Source organism: Podarcis tiliguerta (genome assembly GCF_965153285.1).
Source record: "Podarcis tiliguerta genome assembly, chromosome: 1".
Lineage (NCBI taxonomy): Eukaryota > Metazoa > Chordata > Lepidosauria > Squamata > Lacertidae > Podarcis > Podarcis tiliguerta.
In genome coordinates this window covers 90667460-90691552 of record NC_139534.1, presented here as the reverse complement: position 1 = coordinate 90691552, position 24093 = coordinate 90667460, and the positions used below count along the sequence as shown (strand labels likewise).

Sequence of the window (24093 nt, the reverse complement as noted above, 5' to 3'; positions counted from 1 at the left end):
TGCCGCTTCGTACGTAGCTCCGCCCTGGGATTCCCGCACGGCCAACGGGTCAGAGAGACTCGGTGAGAGAAAGCGCCGCTCTAGCCCTAGTGGGCTTTTTCGGTCTGAAACGGAAGTTGGGTCCTTGTTCTCTAACAAGGATATTATAGAGATACGAAGGGATAGAATGATTTTACGTTCTAGTGTAAATCGTATTCTTATTGTTATTCTTATATTTATTCTCTGCCTTTGACCCTAACAGGGACTCAGGGCAACTCGCCCATAAAATAAGAACACATAAAAACATAGGGGGAAAACAATCGTTAAAAACAATTGAACGATGATGATGATGATGATAATAATAATAATAATAATAATAATAATAATAATAATAATAATAGAATTAAAAATCTAAAAGCTCTATTAAAAACATAACATACAATCGCAATAAAGCAGCAGGGCACCACGGGATCCAATAATGTATCATCACACACGCACCCCCGATTTGAAATTTAGGCTGTACGCGACTCTTAACTTTTTGCAAAGATACCACGGTGGAGCAGGTTGCTACTGCTGCATCGTAAATCAGATTTAAAGGTAAAGGACCCCTGACAGTTAAGTCCAGTCACAGATGACTCTCCGGTTTTGGCGCTCATCTCGCTTTATAGGCCGAGGCTTGGGAGTAATTATTTTGAATTCAAGATACCTTACTTCCGGGCAAACAGCCATAGGCTGGAGCTCACCTCAGCATGCCTTACTCTTGAGTAACTGTGTTTAGTGCATTAGGTCGGAATTCTAAACCCATATTTATTTACTTGGAGATAAATCCTCTTAGTCAAAAGAGGTTCAATTTGGGCTTCAAGCCACATAGGTGTCTCAAGATGCTGTTTTGCCATATTAACAAATCATATACAGCCAGATTTAACATAGATAATGGCAATGACATAAAAGTAACTACAGCTGCTCAACAAATAATAAATACTAATGCTATTTAAAATGTATCCAGTGAAATATCTACAGCAAAATTATTTAATCATATGATAATAGCAGAATAAACAGTCACTCTTATATGAAAGAGTAATTCCCATGAGGTGTTTTTGAGGCTTCCCTAGATTGCAGACACAGACCTCAGAAGGACAGGCACTTACCAACAAATAATTTAAGTCACTATAAATACATTTTAGCTATGTGCACTTATTTAGAAGTAAATCCTGTGTTTGTAAGCATGCACATAATTGCTGCCTAAATCACCAACTTGTGCAGTTTGAGCTATTCAAATGCAAGTAGCTCAGTTTGTGACTTTTACTGGAATCCTAAACATGTTTACTAAAGTAAGTCCTTTAGGGGCAAGTAGGACATGCCAAGTACTGTATCATGTTGCGCAGCCTTTTGCATTTAGAGGGTTAGGAGAAATCAATGGAAAGTTTGTTTTTCATGTAATGTGAATTGCATTGCTAATTTGTGCATATTACTGATACTGATTTTAAAAACAGCAATATTAGATGTTATTATATACTGTATGTGTACATTACATAATATATGTGAAAATTGACAGCAAATATTAAAAATGAACAATTTAAGCCTTTCTCTAGTTTAATTATTATTTGCAAAGAAAGAGATAAGATGAATCTGTATATGGCTTTGCAAAGTCAAATCTTATTTTGCTACTTGTATTTCAGCCTTGGTTGGGAATCCCTCCAACCCCATGGACACAAAGAGCCTTCTTAGAAGCACTGAAAATGCGCAATGCTGAGAAGGCAGGATGTGCCAAGAAACCAAAAGCACCCACAGAGAAGCGGAAAAAATCCAGGGTCAAGAAAACAAAAACAAAAAAACCTGCTCAGAATCCATTTACTAGTCAGCCACTCAGCTGACTCTTCTGCTGTGGGAAACAAGGTACAAAAGTCATGGACAGAAAATAGCTTTTCAGATATTTGGAAGCAGAATAATCATAATACAGTTGTTAATTGGTGTATGTGTTCCACCATGGTCTCTAGTCAAACCAGCTCTACAGGATTTTGAATCATTGAGCTTACTTCTGCATCTAGTTTCAGCTCTCTCAGGGTGTATTTCCAGCATTGCTGGTATTGCCACACATCTATTACATTACTGGTAATACTTCTGCATTAGATGGGTACCTATTATGGGATAGTGGCCAGGCAAAGCAATATATTTCATCACTAAGGAGCTGTGTTTTTTTAATTTAAAAAAACAACCTAAAGTTTTATGGTGTATTTATTGCATGACCTACAGGTCATGTCCACATGTGCTCATGTAGCCCTTCAGAAATAAAAATAAATGGGCAAAGCTACCACACCCTGTGTGTAATGCCCACATTTTCCCCTTTTTAAAAGGAGAGAAGGGCAGAAGTTGCTAGCAACTTGGGTTCAGTTTTACCACTATGTTCACTGAATGTTTACCAGGCTTCCTGTTTCCTGCATACTAGTGGGAGTTTCCCCTCAGTTTAATTCTATTTGCATAATTACCAAGTTTTTGATGCTGGATGAGAGGTACAGGCATACCTCATGTTACGTTTGCTTCATGTTACATTCTTTCAGGTTACGTCCCGCGGCAATCTGGAAGTACTGGAAAGGACTACTTCCGGGTTTTGCTGCTTGCGCATGCACAGAAGTGCTAAATCATGCTTTGCGCATGTGCACAAGCACCAAATCGCACCGCACACCTGCGCAGATACGATGCTTCAGGTTGCGCTCTTTTCATGTTGCGAACGGGCCTCCGGAACGGATCCCGTTCGCAACCAGAGGTACCACTGTACTTAAGCCTGTAATTCTAAGCACACTTTTACGAAGAGAATTATTGGAAATTGCAGTCAAACATAACTAGCAAACATAGAGCTAGTGGCAAGCACAGGGTTATTTACTGCATGAAGGGATTTAGGAAAAGAGAGCTGTATTCCTAGACTCAGCTAGGTCACTCCACCTCTCCTCTGGAGAGGGAGGAAGTGAGGCTTTCTACTTCTTCTTCCTCTTCCTCTTCCTCTCTCTCTCTCTCCACCATGTAACCAACAAAGGAGGATGTGTGTAAGCTTGCTCTCAAGCTTAGAGCATGTGTTTGAAACTACTAGCTGTATTTTCTACCCAATAATACTTTGCCTGTGTCCTCCTTACAACTGCATGGAGCAATGCATGTACCAGACCTTTGAATCTGTAAGTAAAGCATTTAAAACTTACTTAGCAGTGTGTGGTCTGTTCTTTGCAAAAGAGGTAGAAAGAGTGGGAGCATTGTAAATGAGATAAGAGGGGTCTAACAACCTATATTCCTAATGCTACACTGCTGCTTGACTTTTGTGCTTTAAACTCTCTTGGGGCTTTCTGTGTGCTTTTTGAATCTAGGCACCCAGATGATTCTTTTGTTGTTCACCCACACATGTGGGCCCACAGGGATTCATATATTTAATTCCCCAGCAAGAATAAGGCCCATTGATTTCAGTGAAGCTCACATCTGAGTACAAATGCTTAGGGATGTGCTGTAAGTCACTTCCAGTGCTCCATTGAAATGCAGTCCATCTACATTTAAAGCCCCATGGCAATTATTAGTCTTAAGGTGCATTTTCAGTTTCACGTTTCAGAAATGACATGGACTAAATTGATCCATATTGCAACCCACCATGAAAATACAAGGAAGACATAATAGGTTCAATCATATACAATACTGATGTTTCCAGTGAATGTGTACGGAGACAATTAATATGCTGCACTTTCTGTTAGCAATGAGGGAAGAACTACATTCAGATGGGGTCAGAAGAATTTATTTGAGTCAGTCTAGATTTCAGGTCTGTTTCATATGTACTTTCATTAGAAAAGAGTACAAACACTTCTGCCTGCTCTGAATTGTCTAGCTCAGAGTAAACCCATTGAAAGTAAATATAGTCGTACCTTGGATCCTGAATGCCTTGCAAGTTGAATGTTTTGGCTCCCAAACGCTGCAAACCCGGAAGTGAGTGTTCCGGTTTGCGAACGTTCTTTGGAACCTGAACATCTGATGCAGGTTCCAATTGGCTGCAGGAGCTTCCTGCAACCAATTGGAAGCCGCGACTTGGTTTCCGAATGTTTTGGAAATTGAACGGACTTCCAGAATGGATTCCGTTCGGCTTTCGAGGTACAACTGTAGCTTATTTCAGTGGGTCTAATCTGAACATGACCAATATTGGTTATCACTCTTAGTATCAGTTTTAGATTAAAATACATACACATAAATATGAATAAAATATTTCTGTACAATATTCCTATTTGTATTGTTGGAATCAGGGCTTCGCGGATTTACTTTTTGTATAGTGATGTAACCTGAACCATTCTTTACTTAAGACCATGAAATTGTTGTCATTGTTGATTCAAATATCAACTATGCCAGCTTTAGAACTAAGTACATAGTTTCAAAAAACTATTTTGGCCTGAAAAACAGGATATTAGGGTAATAGAAAAACCAGGGTAATAGAAACTTTATTGTCCACCTTGGACACTTTACTGGATGATCAACCATGCAGTCAGAGTGATATTTTCTGCATAGCATCTCATTTCAAAAACAAAGGTAACCTTGGAGGAGCTTACTGGTCAATCCTATGCAGAGTAGGTATGGTGTTTGGTTAAAATAAGTTTAGGCATGCTGAACAGTGTAAAATCAGGGTGGCTAGCATCCATCACTGCCCCTAAAAAAGGAATTGTTATTAAAATTTCTATACTGCCCTTCAGCCGGGGGTCACACGGTGGTTTACAATATAAAAACACAAAAATGCATAACATAGTAACAAATGAAACAATATCCCCCACATTGTTTATTAAATTTCAAGGGATCATATTATTGTAAACCACGCTGGGAGTCTTTTCCAGCTTAAAAATGGTAAAAATATTTTAACTAACTAACTAAATCCCTTTCTACCTTTCCTTCAGAAATTCTTAACTGTCACTTCAGTTCTTCCTGTCTTTTCATGCAACCCCTTTTCATATTAGTCATGGGTATTAAGAAAATGATTTCTAGAGTATGGTCCTGTTGTCAAGCTGGATTTATTGTTTTACATCACACTGTGTGGTTTTATGGCTCTTGATAGATACTATCAAGTGGTAGAAATCCCATAAATAAAATAAAAACAGTGGATTCATATTATCGGTTTTCCTGCAGTGAAGTGATTTTTCCCTGTTTCTTTTTTTCTTGCAAAGAGACTTTATAGTGAGAACTGCACAGAACTACCTAAGATGAAAAACAAACAAACTGTAGTATGAAACCAGTTTTGGCCTCACCGGGCACAGCTGAATAAGCTCAGCTAAACAACACTATTAAGCCTAAGAAAACGAAGCTTCAGGAATACACTATTAGCATCGTATAGGAGACCTGGCAGTTTTAGCGAGTGTGTCTGCAGTGTTCAGTGGCGTTTATTCACTGCCAACAATACTGGCACAACAAAAACACTGGCACAAGTGTTTTGCCTTAAGTCTCTAGAAACCTTGCTATAGCTCCGTTCATATATCCCAAACATCACACTGTTTATTTTGTCTCCAGATGCAGAGGGACATTACTGTACATCTCTGTCATTCTCAAATACTTCGGGAGCTTCATCTGATTGACTAGCAGAAGTGCACTCTTGAAGAAAATTAATGGATCAGAGGGATGGCTAGATAAAGTTACAACAAGAATATATTTGTTAATGAATTTCTATGCTTTTTTAAGTTGTAGTAATTTACTGGCTTTGATTTTTTACACCTGTGCAACAGTATTCTTCAATTAAATTAAAAGTTAAAATGAAAGCAAATGTTTTTGTGTACCACGGTTCCCTGCCTTCACCCTTCCATTACTCCCCTTCTTGAATGAATAATCTGCACAAGTGTGAGTGTTACTGAATGGGATTATCAGAACAACATCATAGAATCATAGAATCATAGAATCATAGAATCATAGAGTTGGAAGAGACCACAAGGGTCATCGAGTCCAACCCCCTGCCAAGCAGGAAACACCATCAGAGCACTCCTGACATATGGTTGTCAAGCCTCTGCTTAAAGACCTCCAAAGAAGGAGACTCCACCACACTCCTTGGCAGCAAATTCCACTGTCGAACAGCTCTTACTGTCAGGAAGTTCTTCCTAATGTTTAGGTGGAATCTTCTTTCTTGTAGTTTGGATCCATTGCTCCGTGTCCGCTTCACATCAGGTGAATGCAGTGGTTAGGTAATAATATTGTTGCATGCCACCCTGGTCTCCAAGCAGTTCAAGATTCCAGGTCTTGCCCAGGTGCTTGCCCAGGATTCCGGGTGCTTGCCCAGGATTCGGTTTCCTTGAAATGAGGGGCTGTGGTCTCTTTATGATATATGGTTTATTTACACATACATACAACCTGAGCCTATGATTGAGGGGCTCACAGCATTAACAACCCAGAAAGTCTTGCTTCTCCCAAAGTCACAACATTGGATTCAAGCAGAAATCAGGCATAGCTCCCGCTCTCAGGCTTCTTCCTGCTATCTGCTTCTAGCCCAGCTCTTGCACACAACCATTCTTCCTTTGTTCTTCTCACTACCAGTCAGGTGATGGAGGAAGCCCAACCATTTGCCCTCTGAAACAGAGCAGCTTCCTTTCTTATACTAATACTTAGGGCACATTAACTCACCAAGAAACTTGCATGGCTCCTTCAATGGAATCCCCAAATGCACAGCGATATATTAAACATTGCTCAGCACTTAATATAGAAAAGCAACATAACGTATATAAGTAACATGCTTTGCACAGAGTTATGCAACCAGAACCTGCAACAGCATGCAAGAATTGTTCAATAGGAATCTTTAGCATCCAGGAAATTTACTACTATATAGCGCTGGGATAACATATAAGTAATGCAAGACGGTTAATATTCAGGAAGGTAGAAGCAGAATTGTTATTATTTATTAAAATTATTAGTCACTTTTTTGCCACAGCAACTCAAAGCAACTTACAATGTTTTAGGCAACAAACAAACACATTACAACAAAACAAAAATGGTGGGAAATTTTCTGACAGCACATCATTCACCAGGAAGCTTGGTTAATCTGCTCCACAGAACTACTTAAGATAGAGTATTTGGATTTGAGTCAATACAAGTCACTCAGACCAGACTCATGTGGGGTTAGGAGTGCCTAAGCCCCTTGATTTTAATTGGCTTGGGGGCATCTAATTCTGCATAGGATCAGGCTGTATATTGGCTTAAATATATGTACTTTGTGCTTAGCTGATTTGTGCTTTATCTTGTACACAGGGCATCTGCTACCATATCACTTTCCTGGAAGCATTGTTGCTGTCAAAACACATGCTGGAGCTATCTAAACAGAAACATTAATTCCATGTAGGGACACTACAGCCATTATGCCAGTTGTTATGCCAAGTGAGCTGAAAGCAGAAAAAAGTAAGAGTAGGGGCATATGTGAACAAATTGTTTCATTGCTTATCACAATTGTGACAGACACCACTGTAGAAATGGCTTGTTCCAGTAGGTGGTAGTATGGTACAGAAAAACATTTTACTTGAGATGGTCTAACTTTTCCAACATGCAATAATGGGCAGCTGGATATTTTACCTGCACCATTTTACTGTTTGATAAATGTAAGAACACTATCCCCAAACCAGCACAATTGTGTGTGTGTGTGTGAGAGAGAGAGAGAGAGAGAGTGAGAGAGAGAAAAGATAAGTTTTACATGTGCACCTCAGGGATAAACAACTAAGAGCTTAGTGGAAAGCTATTTCAAAATATTTGAGAAATGAGACTTTTTTGAAAAATGTGTCTTTTCCAAATACACATATTTTTGCACATGTGAATGCATGCATCAATACATGTGCATCATGTAGATCTAATTCTCCTGTATTTGTTTTTCCCCAGGGGCTAGTTATTCAGCTGGGTGCAGCACTTGGGTCTGTTCCTGAGGTGCCCCCACACTTTTTTATAATCAGAAAGCCCTTCCTTGCAGTGAAGGATTGAGGTCTCTCTAGTAGCCAGAAAGGCTTCTGTTCCTTCGTTCTAGAACTCCATCTGTCTATCAACCTCTCAATGTCATGTAAGAGATGCACCTTTGCCCCTCTATAAATCCCATCCAGAAGTTGCGATAATTGAGCTCCACATATCTCCGCTGCAGTGGTGAGGATTTTGTTGTGCACAGGCTCTCTGATATCCAAGCTTAGCATTTCTCTTTCTGGGGAAATTAGGTTCAGCTTGCTGTTATCAGGAGGGGAAACAAGAGCTTCCTATCTATTCGGGATATTGTGTTGCCAGAAGCAGTTTGTGAATCAGCCTTCATTTAAAGCAGATGCCTACCCACAGTGAGTCTCTTGTGGGGAGGAACTCTCTCAGGCCTACAGCCTTCCTCTTCCTTTCCAGTGTATCTACTTGCCATTATAAATGGTAGAGAAATGACACTTTCTCTTATTCTACACAACATTCAGCAGTGAAGGGAAATCATTCACTGGGGACTTTTGCAGCTTGGGAGCTCTCTGGCCCTGGGTCTTGCACTTATTATTATATTATGGTCTGGAAGCACATGAGGCAGTCACCCCAAAGCAAGGAGATCAGCCAGGACTTCTATGGCAGAAGCTTTGCCTCTGTCCAAACATACGGCATGTTTTAAAGCAGGGAAGCTTTTCCACTTTGGCTACAAAAAGGGTCATCCAGCATAAACAGAGTTTAAGACAGCTGGGATCCTTGCAAAGTGTAAGTGTGTATCAAGACACTCTGACTGACAAGAGGGAGTATTTGAGTAAACCAAGTACATAGGGTGGGATAGGGGAGAGAGGAACAGGCAGAATAAACAACAACAACAACAACAACCATTTATACCCTGCCCACCTGGCTGGGTTTCCCCAGCCACTCTGGGCAGCTCCCAACAGAATACTAAAAACATGATAAAACATCAAACATTAAAGACTTCACTAAACAGGGCTGACTTCAGATGTCTTTTAAAAGTAAGATACCGGTAGTTGGTTATTTCCTTGACATCTGATGGGAGGACGTTCCACAGGGCAGGTGCTCCTACCAAGAAGGCCCTCTGCCTGGTTCCCTGTAACCTCACATCTCGCAGTGAGGGAACTGCCAGGAGGCCCTCAGAGCTGAACAATGGGGATGGAGAAGCTCCTTCAGATATACTGGGCCGAGGCTGTTTAGGGCTTTAAAGTTCAGAATCATAGAATCATAGAATCATAGAATCATAGAGTTGGAAGAGACCACAAGGGTCATCGAGTCCAACCCCCTGCCAAGCAGGAAACACCATCAGAGCACTCCTGACATATGGTTGTCAAGCCTCTGCTTAAAGACCTCCAAAGAAGGAGACTCCACCACACTCCTTGGCAGCAAATTCCACTGTCGAACAGCTCTTACTGTCAGGAAGTTCTTCCTAATGTTTAGGTGGAATCTTCTTTCTTGTAGTTTGTATCCATTGCTCCGTGTCCGCTTTTCTGGAGCAGCAGAAAACAACCTTTCTCCCTCCTCTATGTGACATCCTTTTATATATTTGAACATGGCTATCATATCACCCCTTAACCTCCTCTTCTCCAGGCTAAACATGCCCAGCTCCCTTAGCCGATCCTCATAAGGCATTGTTTCCAGGCCTTTGACCATTTTGGTTGCCCTCCTCTGTACACGTTCTAGTTTGTCAGTGTCCTTCTTGAACTGTGGTGCCCAGAACTGGACACAGTACTCCAGGTGAGGTCTGACCAGAGCAGAATACAGTGGCACTATAACTTCCCTTGATCTAGATGCTATACTCCTATTGATGCAGCCCAGAATTGCATTGGCTTTTTTAGCTGCCGCGTCACACTGTTGGCTCATGTTAAGTTTGTGGTCAACCAAGACTCCTAGATCCTTTTCACATGTACTGCTCTCAAGCCAGGTGTCACCCATCTTGTATTTGTGCCTCTCATTTTTTTTGCCCAAGTGCAATACTTTACATTTCTCCCTGTTAAAATTCATCTTGTTTGTTTTGGCCCAGTTCTCTAATCTGTCAAGGTCGTTTTGAAGTGTGATCCTGTCTTCTGGGGTGTTAGCCACCCCTCCCAGTTTGGTGTCATCTGCAAATTTGATCAGGATGCCCTTGAGTCCATCATCCAAGTCATTGATAAAGATGTTGAATAAGACCGGGCCCAAGACAGAACCCTGTGGCACCCCACTAGTCACTCTTCTCCAGGATGAAGAGGAACCATTGATGAGCACCCTTTGGGTCCGGTCAGTCAGCCAGTTACAAATCCACTGAGTGGTAGCATAGTCAAGACCGCATTTTACCAGCTTCTTTACAAGAATATCATGGGGCACCTTGTCAAATGCCTTGCTGAAATCAAGGTAGACTACATCCACTGCGTTCCCTTCATCTACCAGGCTTGTAATTCTGTCAAAAAATGAGATCAGGTTAGTCTGACATGACTTATTTTTCAGAAATCCATGCTGACTATTGGTGATCACAGCATTCCTTTCTAGGTGCTCACAGATTGTTTGCTTAATGATCTGCTCCAGAATCTTCCCTGGTATTGATGTTAGACTGACTGGGCGGTAATTATTTGGGTCCTCTCTTTTCCCCTTTTTGAAAATAGGGACAACATTTGCCCTCCTCCAGTCTGCCGGGACTTCGCCTGTTCTCCAGGAATTCTCAAAGATGACTGCCAGTGGTTCTGAGATCACATCTGCCAGTTCTTTTAATACTCTTGGATGCAGTTCATCTGGCCCTTCAGCCTAGGGGACATCACATAGGTGGGCTGGGATAGTGATGCAGAAGACCAGACTGCTCTCCTTAGTCCAGCACAGAGAGACACACAGTGGAGAAATCCAGAGGTCAATGTAGGGCTCCTGACTAGAGTTAGGAGGCCAAATCATACCTTCTGTACCCAACTAAAAAATGAGTTGCTCCCCTGTAACTCGAGCAAAGCTCAATATCTTATAGTTTCAGTATATGGCAGTGGGGGGCTGCAGCCCTCTAGATGTTGCTAGTCTATCATTAGCCCTAACCACAGGCCATGTTGGCTGGGGCTTATGGAGTCCAATCACATCTGGAAGTCTACAGGTTCTTCACCCATGTCATAGCGGTTCATGTAGTGAAATGCATGGAGACCATGCAAGTGCTGACAATTTTTCTACTGTACAGAACTGAGTCCTAGAGCAGAGAACAGATGAATCTACATCACATTCTTTGAAGTCCGGGACAAAAGTAAGAACTGAAGAGGAGCCTGTTGGAGCAGGCCAATGGCCTATCTAATCCAGCATCACAGTGGCCAACCAGATGCCTGTGGAAGTAATATGTCCTATTGGGTCCATAAGAGGAGATTCTCTGCTTAGGAAAGCTACAAATCGCCTTGGCAGAAGGATGTTAGATTGCAGTGTAAAATAAATAGGAAAAAAAATATTCCGAGTGTCAGTTATGATTCATCCAGAAGCTTTCCTTGGCCTTTTAAAAATTCTATAAAACTCATAAATAAAATAAGATGCGGAACAGAGTAATGTAGCTTCAATTGTTTTAATAATCAATCAATTGAAACAGTACATAATTGTTGCAGTTGTTCCTTTTTTCTGGCACTGGTTGCACATGCCTATTTTAGAAATTGCCTAGTGAGAGCAAAGAGTAACTCTGCTCAGATCTTTACAAGTATGTAAGCCAGAAGTGTTTTTTTCTGTGGAGTACGCAGGGGTACACATACCCCTAAAATTTTGTGAATCTTTGTACTTTTGTCCATCTACTGTATTTATTTTTCCCGATTTGAACTATAAAATGGTGATTTTCTTGAGTCAAAATGAGAGTACCCCTAAACATTTTTTTTAGGGGAAAAAAGCACTAGTGAGCAGCATTGCCGAAAGCCACACACACTGTATACAAAAGGGGATTTGAAAGTTATTCTTAAAAAGTTGCAAGTTCTTTCTGAAAATGGTAAGAAGTTATGCTTCAAAACTGGTTAAAAGTTTTCTCCAGCACAGGACAGTTCCCACCCCAAAAGCTGAGGCTGAGCAAGTTTCAGGCACTTGGATGGACCTTGTTCTTAAAAGAAGCAAAAAGAAGCCAGCGCTATCAGTCGTAGTTAGCCATCTCCAATAGAAACTGGCACATCTACCAATAGCTGTCAAATGAAATTAGGTACTGCAAATCTGTTTTTACATTCTGAAAAAGAGTAGACTTCCATAGCAAGGCAGAATGCAAATGGCAAGAAGAAACTACCATAGGAGCTGGTGGATGAAATTCCTTACTGAATGATTTTATACCACCCTCTTTTGCTAAAACAAAAACAAAACAAAAAAGCTTACAACCCAAACTAAAAACATTCAAATTAGAGCAGTAAAAATAAAATTACAACAATAAAACAGTACAATATAATTAAACTGTGAAGAAAAATGCAGGTTAAAGCAGCAAAAAAAGCAATCATACAATGGAATAAAAGTACCCAGCACAACCTCCGATTCTTGGACATTATTGTTATCATTATCATCATACATGTGAGTGTATATATATATACACCAGTAAATGGGTTAGAGATCTGGATGTGTGAAAACAGTACCTTAAAAAAAAACCCATGTTTGCTTAAGAGCTGCCACAATCCAATCCTGATTTGTCACTTCTTTTTAACTTCCCCCCACTTTATTAGCAACTCTGAGTCCTGCCTTGTCACTTTTGCTGTGCTGCCAACAGCAACATCCTATTATGGGAGAAGAACATTTCCAGGCTTGTTCTTGCAGACTTCCCAAAAAAGAAGGCCTTGACAAAGCCTCTCCGTTTGGCCCGGTGGCATTCAGTATATCACTAGTGTAAAGACACTGGGCAGGATTGTGAAATCTGTTCTCCATTGTGGTGGCTGTAATATCCACCGCTAGATAGCAAGACTGAGAGCTTGTTCAAAATACTGTTTCTCAAGAGCTCGCTGCTCCCCTGCTCCCCCCCTTCCTCCATCAGTATGAATGCACTCACTCAATCAATGAAGCATCTCTTATCTGAGATCTTGGCTTCCCTCCAACTGCAGCTTGCTGGCTCTCTCTCTCTCCAGGATTTTCCCATTCTCTGTTGGTTTGTGATCCTTAATCCCGGTTTTCGTGCACACAGGGTTCCACTGAGAAAATGAGCTTTATCTAAATTTGGCCAGTCTAATTGAAATAGATTAATAACATCAGTATGTTAAAAAAAACACCAACAACCCCAAAACCCCAAAGCCACTGTGAAATAGACTCAGTGGAAACTGGGAAATAGGCTGAAAAAAGACTCACTGTGCTGTTCAGTTACAGAAAAAAATTGGGCACATGATCCCCAGCTAAGCTGCTGTTCGCAGGGGACTCCTGTAGACGCCCCACTCCCCTGTATTAATCGTTAGATTTATTAAGGCTCGTTTGATGCTCACAAAACACAGCATGCAAGGATCGCTCACTTGGTGATATTGAAAAGATGCTATCTGTAGTGTCTCAATAGCCAGTGACTACACAACAAAGCTTCAGACTCCAAGTCTCCAAGCGTCTTACTTTTCAAGGGAGAGGGAGGGGGAGAGAGGGAAGTATGTGCAAGGGGGGAAATTCAGATAATAAAACGAACAAGGAGAGAAACTGGATGAAGTCACTGCACTATAGAATTACCATGAGGAAGCACAACAGAGGCAGTATGCACAAATGGACTTAATTCACTCGGATCTTGCCTGCACTGGGAACAAGGGCCTTGGTGGCTGAGTGTGTGTCAGGAACTTCCCTATGGAAAAATAAGACCTGTGCAGCCGGGGGTGTGATCTTCATTCGCACGACAACATGTGCAGTTTCCCTATGCGCTCACATCTTGCTGCTTTTAAAGCCCCATTTCATGGCAGTTAGGTTTAGTGGTACTCGACAGACTGACCTGACCCTAAAAGGGCATCCAAATTATGGCAGATTTTATCCTGAAAAATGTCTTGCAAACATTTCACAGTGCGCTCACTGAGATCCACAGATGGGCCAGACTGCAAGAGACCCCAGACCACTGAGAAATTCTCTCTCGGATGACACTGAGGAACCAAGGGTGCAGTAGAATTCCTTCTGCACTGCCATACTGCCTCTGAGTAAACCTGACAATAGATAGCACTTATGAGTGTTGAATTCATGACACACGTTTGTGGATAAACCTAACGAGAGGCCAGGACTGAACCACTGAGTCATAATCTCTGCCACTGTTTTTGTTTCTGCTATGAGTCCTTGGCTTTCCCATAAGGCAGAAATTGTCTAAGTAAATATTTCTTAGCACTCTTTGGCTGTCACACAAATTAGAAGTCAGAGTTGATGTTAATTTCCTTTGTATTCCAACAGGAACACTGGTTCTATTATTTCCTCCTATTTGTCCCCAATAAAAGCAAATTAGTCTAGGAAACTGTGACACCTGAAAAGAGAATTTATAAATTACTGTGTGAATAGATTTGAATAGCCGAGGAACACATTTCAAAAATGTGAGAATAACCGCAATCTATACTGCTTGACTAACTTCATTCTATGTAGCAATTAGCTGGCATAGCAATCACAAATGAATTTGTAATGATAACTCCAACTCATAGCTACAGCTACTGTGAAAGTCTGAGGCCATTTCATGACGCAAGATGACTGTTCTGTTGGAATGAAGGTTTAAAGCTCAGTGCCTTATCTGAAGTTCTTTGTCAGCAATACTGAGATCGGAAATGCCCTTCAATAAATTGGATAAAACTGAACCAAATCCTTAACAAAAGAATATCATGTTGGAGCTATTCTTTAATTTGTAATTGAAAAATTATACTAAGAGTACTCCAGTCGTCTTAATATCATGATCACAGTCCACTACAGAGTTAAATATGCTTTTGACAACTGATTTTAAAGGGGCTTTTGGATTGTGGTCATGTGTGTGCAGTCTAAATGCAAAAGAACGTGGAGCTGCATGTAAAAGATAAAACTAATTATGCTTTCCCTTCTCTTCCCATTTTTAACACTTCAAAATAATATTTCTGTTTAATGCATTATCATTAAAAAGAAAACATTCTGTTCTCATGTTTGTTATTGACTTTATATAAAAGCAATTTTATCCAAGCCTTATACACACTTGGTATTCTGGTTCACACGTAACACTAAGCAATAGTTTGTTTAATAAACCATGAATTAACTACAGATTATCCCATGGACAAGCAAGCCATGACTTGTTTCATGGGCATCCACAGATTTTTCTGGGGTGGGGGGAAATAAATGCTCCAAATAAGCAAACATACATACATACCGGTAACTAGCATCAGAGAACAGGGGTTACCGTTTCTGGTAGATCATATCCTTTAACATACCTTTCAAACAGTCCTGGGCTGGACAGACAGAAAAGTTTCTCTGTTTTAAACTATACCGAGCAATGTGTTTTAATATCAACTTGTAATTATGAACAATAACAAAGCTAGCTCCAATAATTCATAAGTTATCCCTATGGCTGTGGGGCATTTTCCCCTTGCCCCACTTGCTCCTCTTCAGAGTTTTCAAGGAGATTAATAGCAGTGGGAGGACCCCACTGTAATTTTGTAGAAGAGGTGGAGGTGGTTGTGGATGAAAGCACCGATCTGTCTTGCATATATTGCTGTGCTACACAGTTCCTAGGCTGACACAATTGTTGGAGGAGACGTGCACATATTTCCAGGGACATGGAAGGGGGGACGGTGGGGCAGACCACCCCCGGGTGCCCTCACTGAGGGGGGTGACATTCAGCAAGCTGTGTGACCGCGGCTCCCAAGCCTACCCCGAGCCGTCGGGGTAAGGGGGGAGCTGCCGCTGATTGGTCCTAGAACAATAGGATCCAGAATGCAGCAGTCTGATCGGTCCACAGGAGCCACCCAATCCAGCACCAGGTGGAAGGGAATCCGCAACCTGATTGGCTTACAGGAGAATGCCAGAATTAGCCAATCACGTGGGGCCCATTGTGTAAATAATGTGTATAAGGCAGAAGGGGGAACTTCCATTCCTCCTCACCACTATGAGCTGAATAAAGAGCATGAAATCCACTCTTGACTCCCAAGTATATCCCCCCCCCCTTCCCCCTTTGTTTTGACAGCTTGGGGAGGCTTGCGAGTCACGGGTGGGTGGTATGCCAAATGCCCGCCCCCGGCTGCAGGGTGTGCACACTGCTCCAAGCAGCTGAGTGGCTATCCCATGCATGGGAGGGCACCCTCTGCACCACGCCCCCTCGGGAGCGCGCCCACCTGGGCAGTTGGGCATATGCTCCACTGCTGCATATTGCCTCCACAATGCATTCCAGAAGGTAGTTTGCCTTTCAATTAAGGAAACTCTCTGTGCCATGTGTCTCTCAACGGCAGCTCATAGCTGCTGCCATGGACTCCAAACACGTGTTCACAGCTTACTCACTTTTTCTCTAAATTTAATAATAATAATAATTTATTCATATGCTGCCCATCTGACTGGGTTGCCCCAGCCGCTCTGGGCAGCTCCCAACAAAAATAGTAAAAACACAATACAACATCAATCACTCAAAACTTTCCTAAAAGGCCTTCAGGTGCCTTTTAAAAACCGCATGACCCAAATGGTACCAGCTTTCTTCATAGCTGGGAGTTGCCTTGATCATTTTGGTTTGGGTGTGGTCATTGGCCATGGAGGGTGATAACTGCACATCATGATGCATGCCATAGCTTTGTGGAAGTGCGCTAGAATGGCGACTTTTTAAAGGAATACCTCCGAACCGCTAGTACTGAAAGACCACATCTTCAACAACGACTTAATGCACATATTCACCCCAAGTTACCAAGGTCAGCCAAGGGAGTGAGACTTGCAGGCACTGCATTAATTGTCCTCTAGGTAACTGAACAAAACTATTACCCTAAAGCTGCAAGCTGAAGCAACAGGCTTTGTTTTTATTGGTCAGGCTTTACTGTTGATTGAGCCGTTTCTTACCCCTCTAGGATTTCACAGTGTTACCCGCAGAAGTGTGAACTTTTGAAACCTTAGCAGCTTTAAATCTATAAACTACGGCAGTCTTAATTCTGTCCCTCTGAGAAGCTATCCCATTACATAAACAATTTTAAGAAAGGCACTTTTGACTGTCATTGTGTCTTTTTCCGTGGTATGTTCCTGTTTTCCTATTTATCCCTTTAGAGATGGAAGCTGGGCAGAGTGGACAGCGGTCTCTTTAAATTTTCCTCACCTCATAGTCCAGCAGCCGCAAAGCAAACCTGTCTGCCTGGCTAGGGAGGGCTTCTCCTGGAGGAGGGGAGCAAGGAAAAGAGCCTGTTGCCAGGCAGCGTTTGGAGTGAGGTCTTCTTCAGGAAAAGTTCAAAAGCAAACAGCTTAGCCTGGAAACAGTTTTGTTTCCCAGCCCCTTTTGCCTCACACCATGTAGCCTGGCGAGTGACTTCAGCAGGGTGGTGAAACCAGGTTCAAGAATGGGGACCCGGGTTCACGTGGGTTTCAAGATACAGAGGCAAGGGAAAACTGAGTGTAGTCGGACACACACTCTGGACTTTAAGAAGGCCAATTTGGAAAACCTGAAGGAGCTACTGGGTGTGATCCCGTGGTCAGAAATACTCAGTGAGAAGGGAGTCCAATAAGGATGGGAGTTTTGAAAAGCAGAAATATTGAAGGCCCAAGCGCAGACAATACCAACAAGAAAGAAAAGTGGGAGGCAGTTGAGAAAACCAGTGTGGCTGCATAAGGAGATCACAGATGAGCTGAGAGTAAAGAAGGGCATGTATAAGAAATGGTGGCGCGGGTGGCGCTGTGGGTTAAACCACAGAGCCTAGGACTTGCAGATCAGAAGGTCAGCAGTTCAAATCCCTGTGACTGGGTGAGCTCCCGTTGCTCGGTCCCTGCTCTTGCCAATCTAGCAGTTTGAAAACACATCAAAGTGCAAGTAGATAAATAGGTACCACTCTGGCGGGAAGGTAAACAGTGTTTCCGTGCGCTGCTCTGGTTTGCCAGAAGTAGCTTAGTCATGCTGGCCACATGACCCAGAAGCTGTACGCCGGCTCCATCGGCCAAGTAAAGCGAGATGAGTGCCGCAACCCCAGAGTTGGCCACAACTGGACCTAATGGTCAGGGGTCCCTTTACCTTAAGAAATGGAAGAAAGGGGAAATCACAAAGGAGGAGTATACATGAGTAGCCAACAGTTGCAGGGGGAAAGTCAGGCTGGCTAAAGCTCAGAATGAGCTCAGGCTTGCAAGTGAGGTTAGAAATCATAAAAAAAGGTTTCTTCTGCTATGTCCAAAGGAAGAGGAAGAACAAGCAAGCTAACAAAATGAATTTCACTCTATTCTGCCTTGGTCAGATCACACTTGGAATACTGTGTCCAATTCTGGGCACCACAATTTAAGAAGGCTGTTGACAAGCTGGAATGTGTGCAGAGGAGGGCAACCAAGATGATCAAGGGTCTGGAAACCAAGGCTTATGAGGAACGATTGAGGGAGTTTGATATGTTTAGCCTGAAAATGAGGAAACTGAGAGGAGATACGATAGCCATCTTCAAATATATTATGGGATGTCATATGGAGGAGGGAGCATGCTTGTTTTCTCCTGCTCTGGAAGGTAGGACTTGAACCAATGTCTTCAAGCTGCAGGAAGGGAGATTCTGATTAAACATTCAAAAAAACTTTCTGACAGTAGCTGTTCGGCAGTGGAACAGACTCCCATGAGAGGTGGTGGACTTGCCTAACTTGGAGGTTTTTAAACAGAGGTTGTAAAGGGAGATGGGAAAGGTTTCTCTCAATATTTTATTCTGTTGCTCTCAAATATTATCTACACATAGTAAATTCCGGCACTCTGCTAGGATGGTTACACAAGCTCAAACCCAAAAATGCAGTTATTTGCAAAGTCTAAATCAGACAGGTCAGGAGGCCGTTTCCTGTCTAACCAGCTATCTGAAACTGCTGATGCTAGTTACAGGTCAGAAGGTCGTTTCCTGCCTAGCCAAAAACTGCTGTCAACTAAAAACCACTAGCAAGATGTTTCCTGCTTTGCTTCTGCTTTAAGTAATGCAAGAATAAGAAGAGATACGAAGGGAATGCTTAGCTAGCAAAAGAAGACACGTGTACAAGGAGGTGGGAGGGAGTGCTTGGCTTAGCAGAAAGACAGGAATATTTAGCAAGCAATAAAATGTGTTAAGCAAGCAATATTTGATAGCCGATTGGGGAAGTCTGGGGGTATAAGAAAGTCTGCTGAAGTGTCTTGCTTTACAGCCAGTGTATTTCTAGGAACTAACCAGCAGGCTGTCTCTGAGTACAGACCTTGACTCTGTGCTCAGATCTCAATAAACTCTTTTTCTCCAAAGAAGATTCTGCTTTCCTGGTACTTTTGTTCCCTCCGAGGTCCAGGGGATGGCGTGGCTAATGGATCCCTAGGTAAATAAGGCTTCATTTCTTTGGGGGCTCGTCCGGGATCAGCCCCCTCCCCAAATACGGACCGGAGGGCCAGGCTCAACCAAGGTGAACAGCTCCAATCGGCGTTCGCATTTCCGGTGCACACCCTGCCAGTTTGTAGGGGGAGATTGCCACACCGTCCTGGAGCGGAGACATCTAGTTGAGGGAGAACAAGAGGACAGAACGGCGCCGAGGGGACAGGTCCGCAGCGGAGAAAGGTAAGCCCGAGGGAAAGGGCTAGGGGCCCGAGGGAAAGGGCCAGAGGCCTGATCAGCCTCACCTGGTAGTTGGCAGTAGAGTGCCCGGCAGTAAGAATGCCACCAGGAAAGGAATTGGTAAAGGTTTGGGAAAGGGAATGGGGCAGAGGGAATTGAGTGTTTTGTTGACATGTTGTGTGTCAGATACTCCAGTGACTGAATTGTTGTCAAGTGTGGGTCGGGGCCTAGCGCTCCCCTTGGCCGAGCGATTGCAGGGTTGTGCGTTTTCTGCCAGGGCGACCTCGTGCAGACCACAATCTGTATCGTGTGAACTGTGAAAGAATTTACAGCCCAGTCAGGTGCGGAGTATCTGAAAAAAAAAAAAAAAAAAAAAAAAAAAAAAAAAAAAATAGGGTCTGGAGCAAGCCAATGTATTCCTCTGGAATGCTTTTTTTAATAACTGGAAAACAGCCACAAAGAGTGATGATTCACATTGAAAAAACAGAGACTCAAAACTTTATGTGAGGTGGACTTGCCAACCCAGAGAACTGCGTGGCTTTGATTTGCAATTAATCAACCCCCTGTGGCAAATCAACCCCCTGTGGCAAAATATATTAAATGTCCACCCAGACCAGATCCCCTATATCTCTACATGGAAGACCAATGTAAAGAAAAGAATCTACCATGGCTAAAGTCTTGCTGTGACAGCAACACACAGAACAGGATTTGTACAGTGAAGCCTCTGGTGTTAGAAGACCCAGAAGATGAGGAAGATAACGAAGAGTTTAGGAAGACACTAGATGATATGAATCAAGGAAAGAAAATGTGGACAGAAAGACAGAAAAAGAGACTAAAGGAGTTTGTAAAGCCATTTGAGGAAGAAGTTGGATGTAAGCCCCTTGTTAGTTGAGGCAGCAGAATGCTGCACCCCTGAAAAGAGGAAGAGATGGCAACGTAAGTGGGGACAGGCGGCGAAGAGAGTTATGTCATGTCTCACAGATAGTATGAGAAAACCAGGAAGGATCAGGCAACTGGAGAAATGCCCCTTCAGAGGGTTTATGATCCACCAGCCCCTGTCCCAGCTGAACAAGCGAAGGCACCACAGACCTACACGGTCCAGCATATACCCTTTTCAAGTGCAGATGTTTGTAATTGGAGAAATCAGAACCCCTCTTTTGAGGAGAATCCAGCAAAGATCGTAAAATTGTTTGAAGGGATTTTTTTTTTTAAACCTATAATCCCACTTATGATGATGAACAATATCTCCTGGACTCACTACTAATTACAGAAGCATTGCTTGGCCCCTGCATGAGTCAACTATAGAGAAGGATCCTTTTATATGGGGCAGGGAACAGCAGCAGGCTTTTCAGGATCTCAAAGTGACAACAAGCCCCAGTGCTTGGCATCCAAACCCCAAGAAGCCTTTTACGCTGTTCATAGATGAAGACCAGGGGGTAGCCAAGGGAGTCTTATGCCAGAAACTGAAAAATTGGCAGCAACCCGTCGCATACTTGTCAGAGAAGCTAACCCCAACAGAACAGAGATTGCCCCCCCCCTGTATGAAAGCGATTGTGGCAGTGGCCACCCTACTCACGAAGGCAGATAAAATTCACGTTTGGACAGGACACCACCTGTGTGACTCCACATGCAGTCCCAGCCTTACTTGACATGAAAGGCACCTATTTCCTATCACAAGCGAAAATGAGGAAGTGCCAGATGCTGTTATTACATTCACGCCTGAAGTTTCAGGTTACCACAGCCCTTAACCTAGCTACCTTATTACAGGTAGGAGAAGGTGAACAAGGGAGCTGCCCACTCAGTCTTACCTGTGCCTGTAACAAAACCCACAAACCAAGTGGTTAATATAATTGGGGCCACAGGTAAATCACAAAAGGCCCCGTTTTTTGCAGTCTGTTACCTGCTGCCTAGGTGGCCAAGTAGTCCAGCACAATTTTTTGTATATACCAGAGTGTCCCATTCCTTTATTGGGCCAAGACTTGTTAACAAAATTACAAGCCCAGATTTCCTTCCAACCAATGGGGGAAGTAATGATGACAACTGGACCAGCAGGAGAGTTTTCTTTAGAAATGCCCCTGAGAGACCATTGGTGCTTGATGATGGTAAAAGAAGAGGAGGGAATCCTCCCTGTTAGCCTGCCTCATGATGTTGACCCTGGACTATGGGCGAAAGATAAAAACCAATACCCCATCCCACGACAGGCAGCTGAAGGAGTGTGGGTGCATTTGAAGCGATTGCTTCAACATGGAATCTTGAAACAATGCCAATCACAGTGAAACACCCCACTGTTGCCAGTGAAGAAGGAAGATGGTGGGTACCGCATATAGGCCCCAAAGTTCTGGAAAAGAGGAAAGGATGAACAGGACTTTGAAAAAAGAAAAAAAACCATTGACCCAAGAAACAGGGTCTAATTGGGTGTCCATGTTGCCCTTGGCTTTGCTTAGAGTCTGTAGCCTCCCATTGAAACGTATTCACTTGTCACCCTTTTGAAGTGATGTTTGGGAGACCGGTTCCTTATGTGTGCATGCTTTCACCTATCCCTGCTCAAGATGTGGAATTGAACAATTATGTACAGTCTCTCTCTCGAGATTTTCTCTCTCAACCCAGGCCCGAACTTCTTGCATGACCAGTTTGAGCCAGGTGACGAGGTGTGGATGAGACTGGTCCCAGGCACCACTGCCGCCGTGCTGGAAGGGCCCATCTGCTCTCCACACCCACAGCTGTGAAGGTCGCTGGCATCACCCCGTGGGTCCACCATACTCGAGTGAAGAAAGCCATCTCGGATTGGACAGTAACACCAGATCCAGAGAACTCCCTTCGGCTGACCATCTCCAGACGCCTGGCAGACGACCGCTCTGCTGATATCACACCGGAAGCTGATATCTCAACGCACAGCTGAAGAATTGGATGGGAGGGGCGCCCGCAGGCAGCGCCCCCAACGTAGACATTTGTTCTCCAGCCAATTTAGAGGCACCACCGGGACTTTTGATATTGGTACCAGAACTCACTCCAGACGATGTGGAACCACGTTACACCCTTGATGAACAGCAGTGGACCAGCCAAGAAGGAGCAACGCTCCAGGAAGGACCGGACAGCCGTGTTTTTGTGCCCCAACATCTGGCCAGCACAATTGTAAAGAATTACCACGAGTCCACCCATTTGGGAGGCCCAGCTGCTAAGGCGCACCTTGGGAGAATATTCTACCTCAACTAACTGCTGCTATAACTAACTGCTGCTATATCCCAAAATGTGCCCTGTGCGCCAACCAAGAGACTGAGAACTATCACCCTTTGAACTTCTATATGGCAGGCCAACCCCTTTCGTCCGAGGCATCCCCGCCGGTTTGGGCAGATGGGAGATCACATCACCCAAGAACAAGTGCAATCCCTGTGTTTGTTGTGTGTGTTTGCTTTCTTTCCAGGTATTCCCTCAAGCGTACACCTGCAGTCCCGTGGCAGTCTCGCTGAGCCGGTTCACCAGTCCCTCTGAGTGACAGCGTCTGGCGACCCCCTCATCCCTAACTGCAGTGAAAGTAGTCGAGGTGATCCCCTGGGTACATCACACGCATCTGAAGAAGGGTGTCTGGACTTGCAAAAGAAATCCCGCTGACCCTCTGAAGTTGATCATCACCTTGTGTCTGACGCTACCAGGAAAAAGCGTTAGGCCACGGGCAACGAGATCCTGCGACTAATCATCACAAGGACAGTTACAAAGACTTTCTCTTTTCTCTCTTATTTTCTTTATTGACTTGCTCTATGTCTTATTGCCCTGACCCTACCGAACCATACCAACCCTATTGGCCTGCTGGACTCTGCTACGACTGGTTCGTCTTGCCGGTGGTAAGAGATGGCGTGCTCCTTGGCTATTGGAAACTGGGGTTTGATGAGATTACCGTATTGAGACACCCCACTGCCCCGTTGTGGCTCCTCTCCCACACCACTGACCAGCATGCGTGGACAGTGCTCTTACGGGAAGCTGTAGAGACGATCGAAATCTATCTAGTTCTGTACCGCTCTTGCTGTTGTGGGAGGGTAGTCAACTGTTATCTGGAAGGTAGAGCACTGTACCAACCTCATTTGATAGACCAGGTCCTACTCTTAACCCAGGTGATAGATGGGAGCCTGAGCCAGGTGTGCATTGAAATTACTAAACAAGTGCCAGTAAGAATTGCCACCCCAGGATTTCAGCTTCCATATGCTCTGGTCACTAGGGAGGCAGCACGAGAGTTCAATCCACCCAACAGGGCTAATAGAAAAATTGACCCACATAGTGGGAGCATCAGCTCACCGGTGGGCTCTCATCCTTGAGGCTCAACAGGTAGTCGGGCACAAATATCAGTGGGCTCTTCAACAATGAGCACACCCCCTGAATATTGGTGGGAGGAACCATGGAGATATTGGGTTTGGTGGGTAGGAGTGATATGTACCGCCCTTGTCATATGGATGCTCTCGTATTTCTGTTGGCATGAACGGTATCGTATTTGTGGGGAGAATAGGCCCAATAATGCTTCTATTGCTTTTCTGCTTCTGTATACCCTGCTTAATGCAATGCCTGCAACATATGATGAAAAAGATGATGTCTCGCATGATGGGACCTCGCG

General features: G+C 43.5%; 1 protein-coding gene across 4 annotated transcripts in view; it reads left to right on the top strand.

The window, feature by feature from the left end:
- Window positions 1-5743, top strand: part of HEATR4 (HEAT repeat containing 4) — a 35152-nt gene extending 29409 nt beyond the window's left edge. For all 4 annotated transcript variants that reach the window (XM_083398239.1, XM_083398237.1, XM_083398238.1 and 1 more), the window contains 2 exons: window positions 1659-1875; window positions 5494-5743. In XM_083398239.1, coding sequence (XP_083254365.1) covers window positions 1659-1853 — 195 coding nt within the window. In that variant the 3' untranslated portion in view covers window positions 1854-1875; window positions 5494-5743. The remainder of the gene's footprint in view (window positions 1-1658; window positions 1876-5493) is intronic.
- Window positions 5744-24093: the final 18350 nt, after the last annotated feature.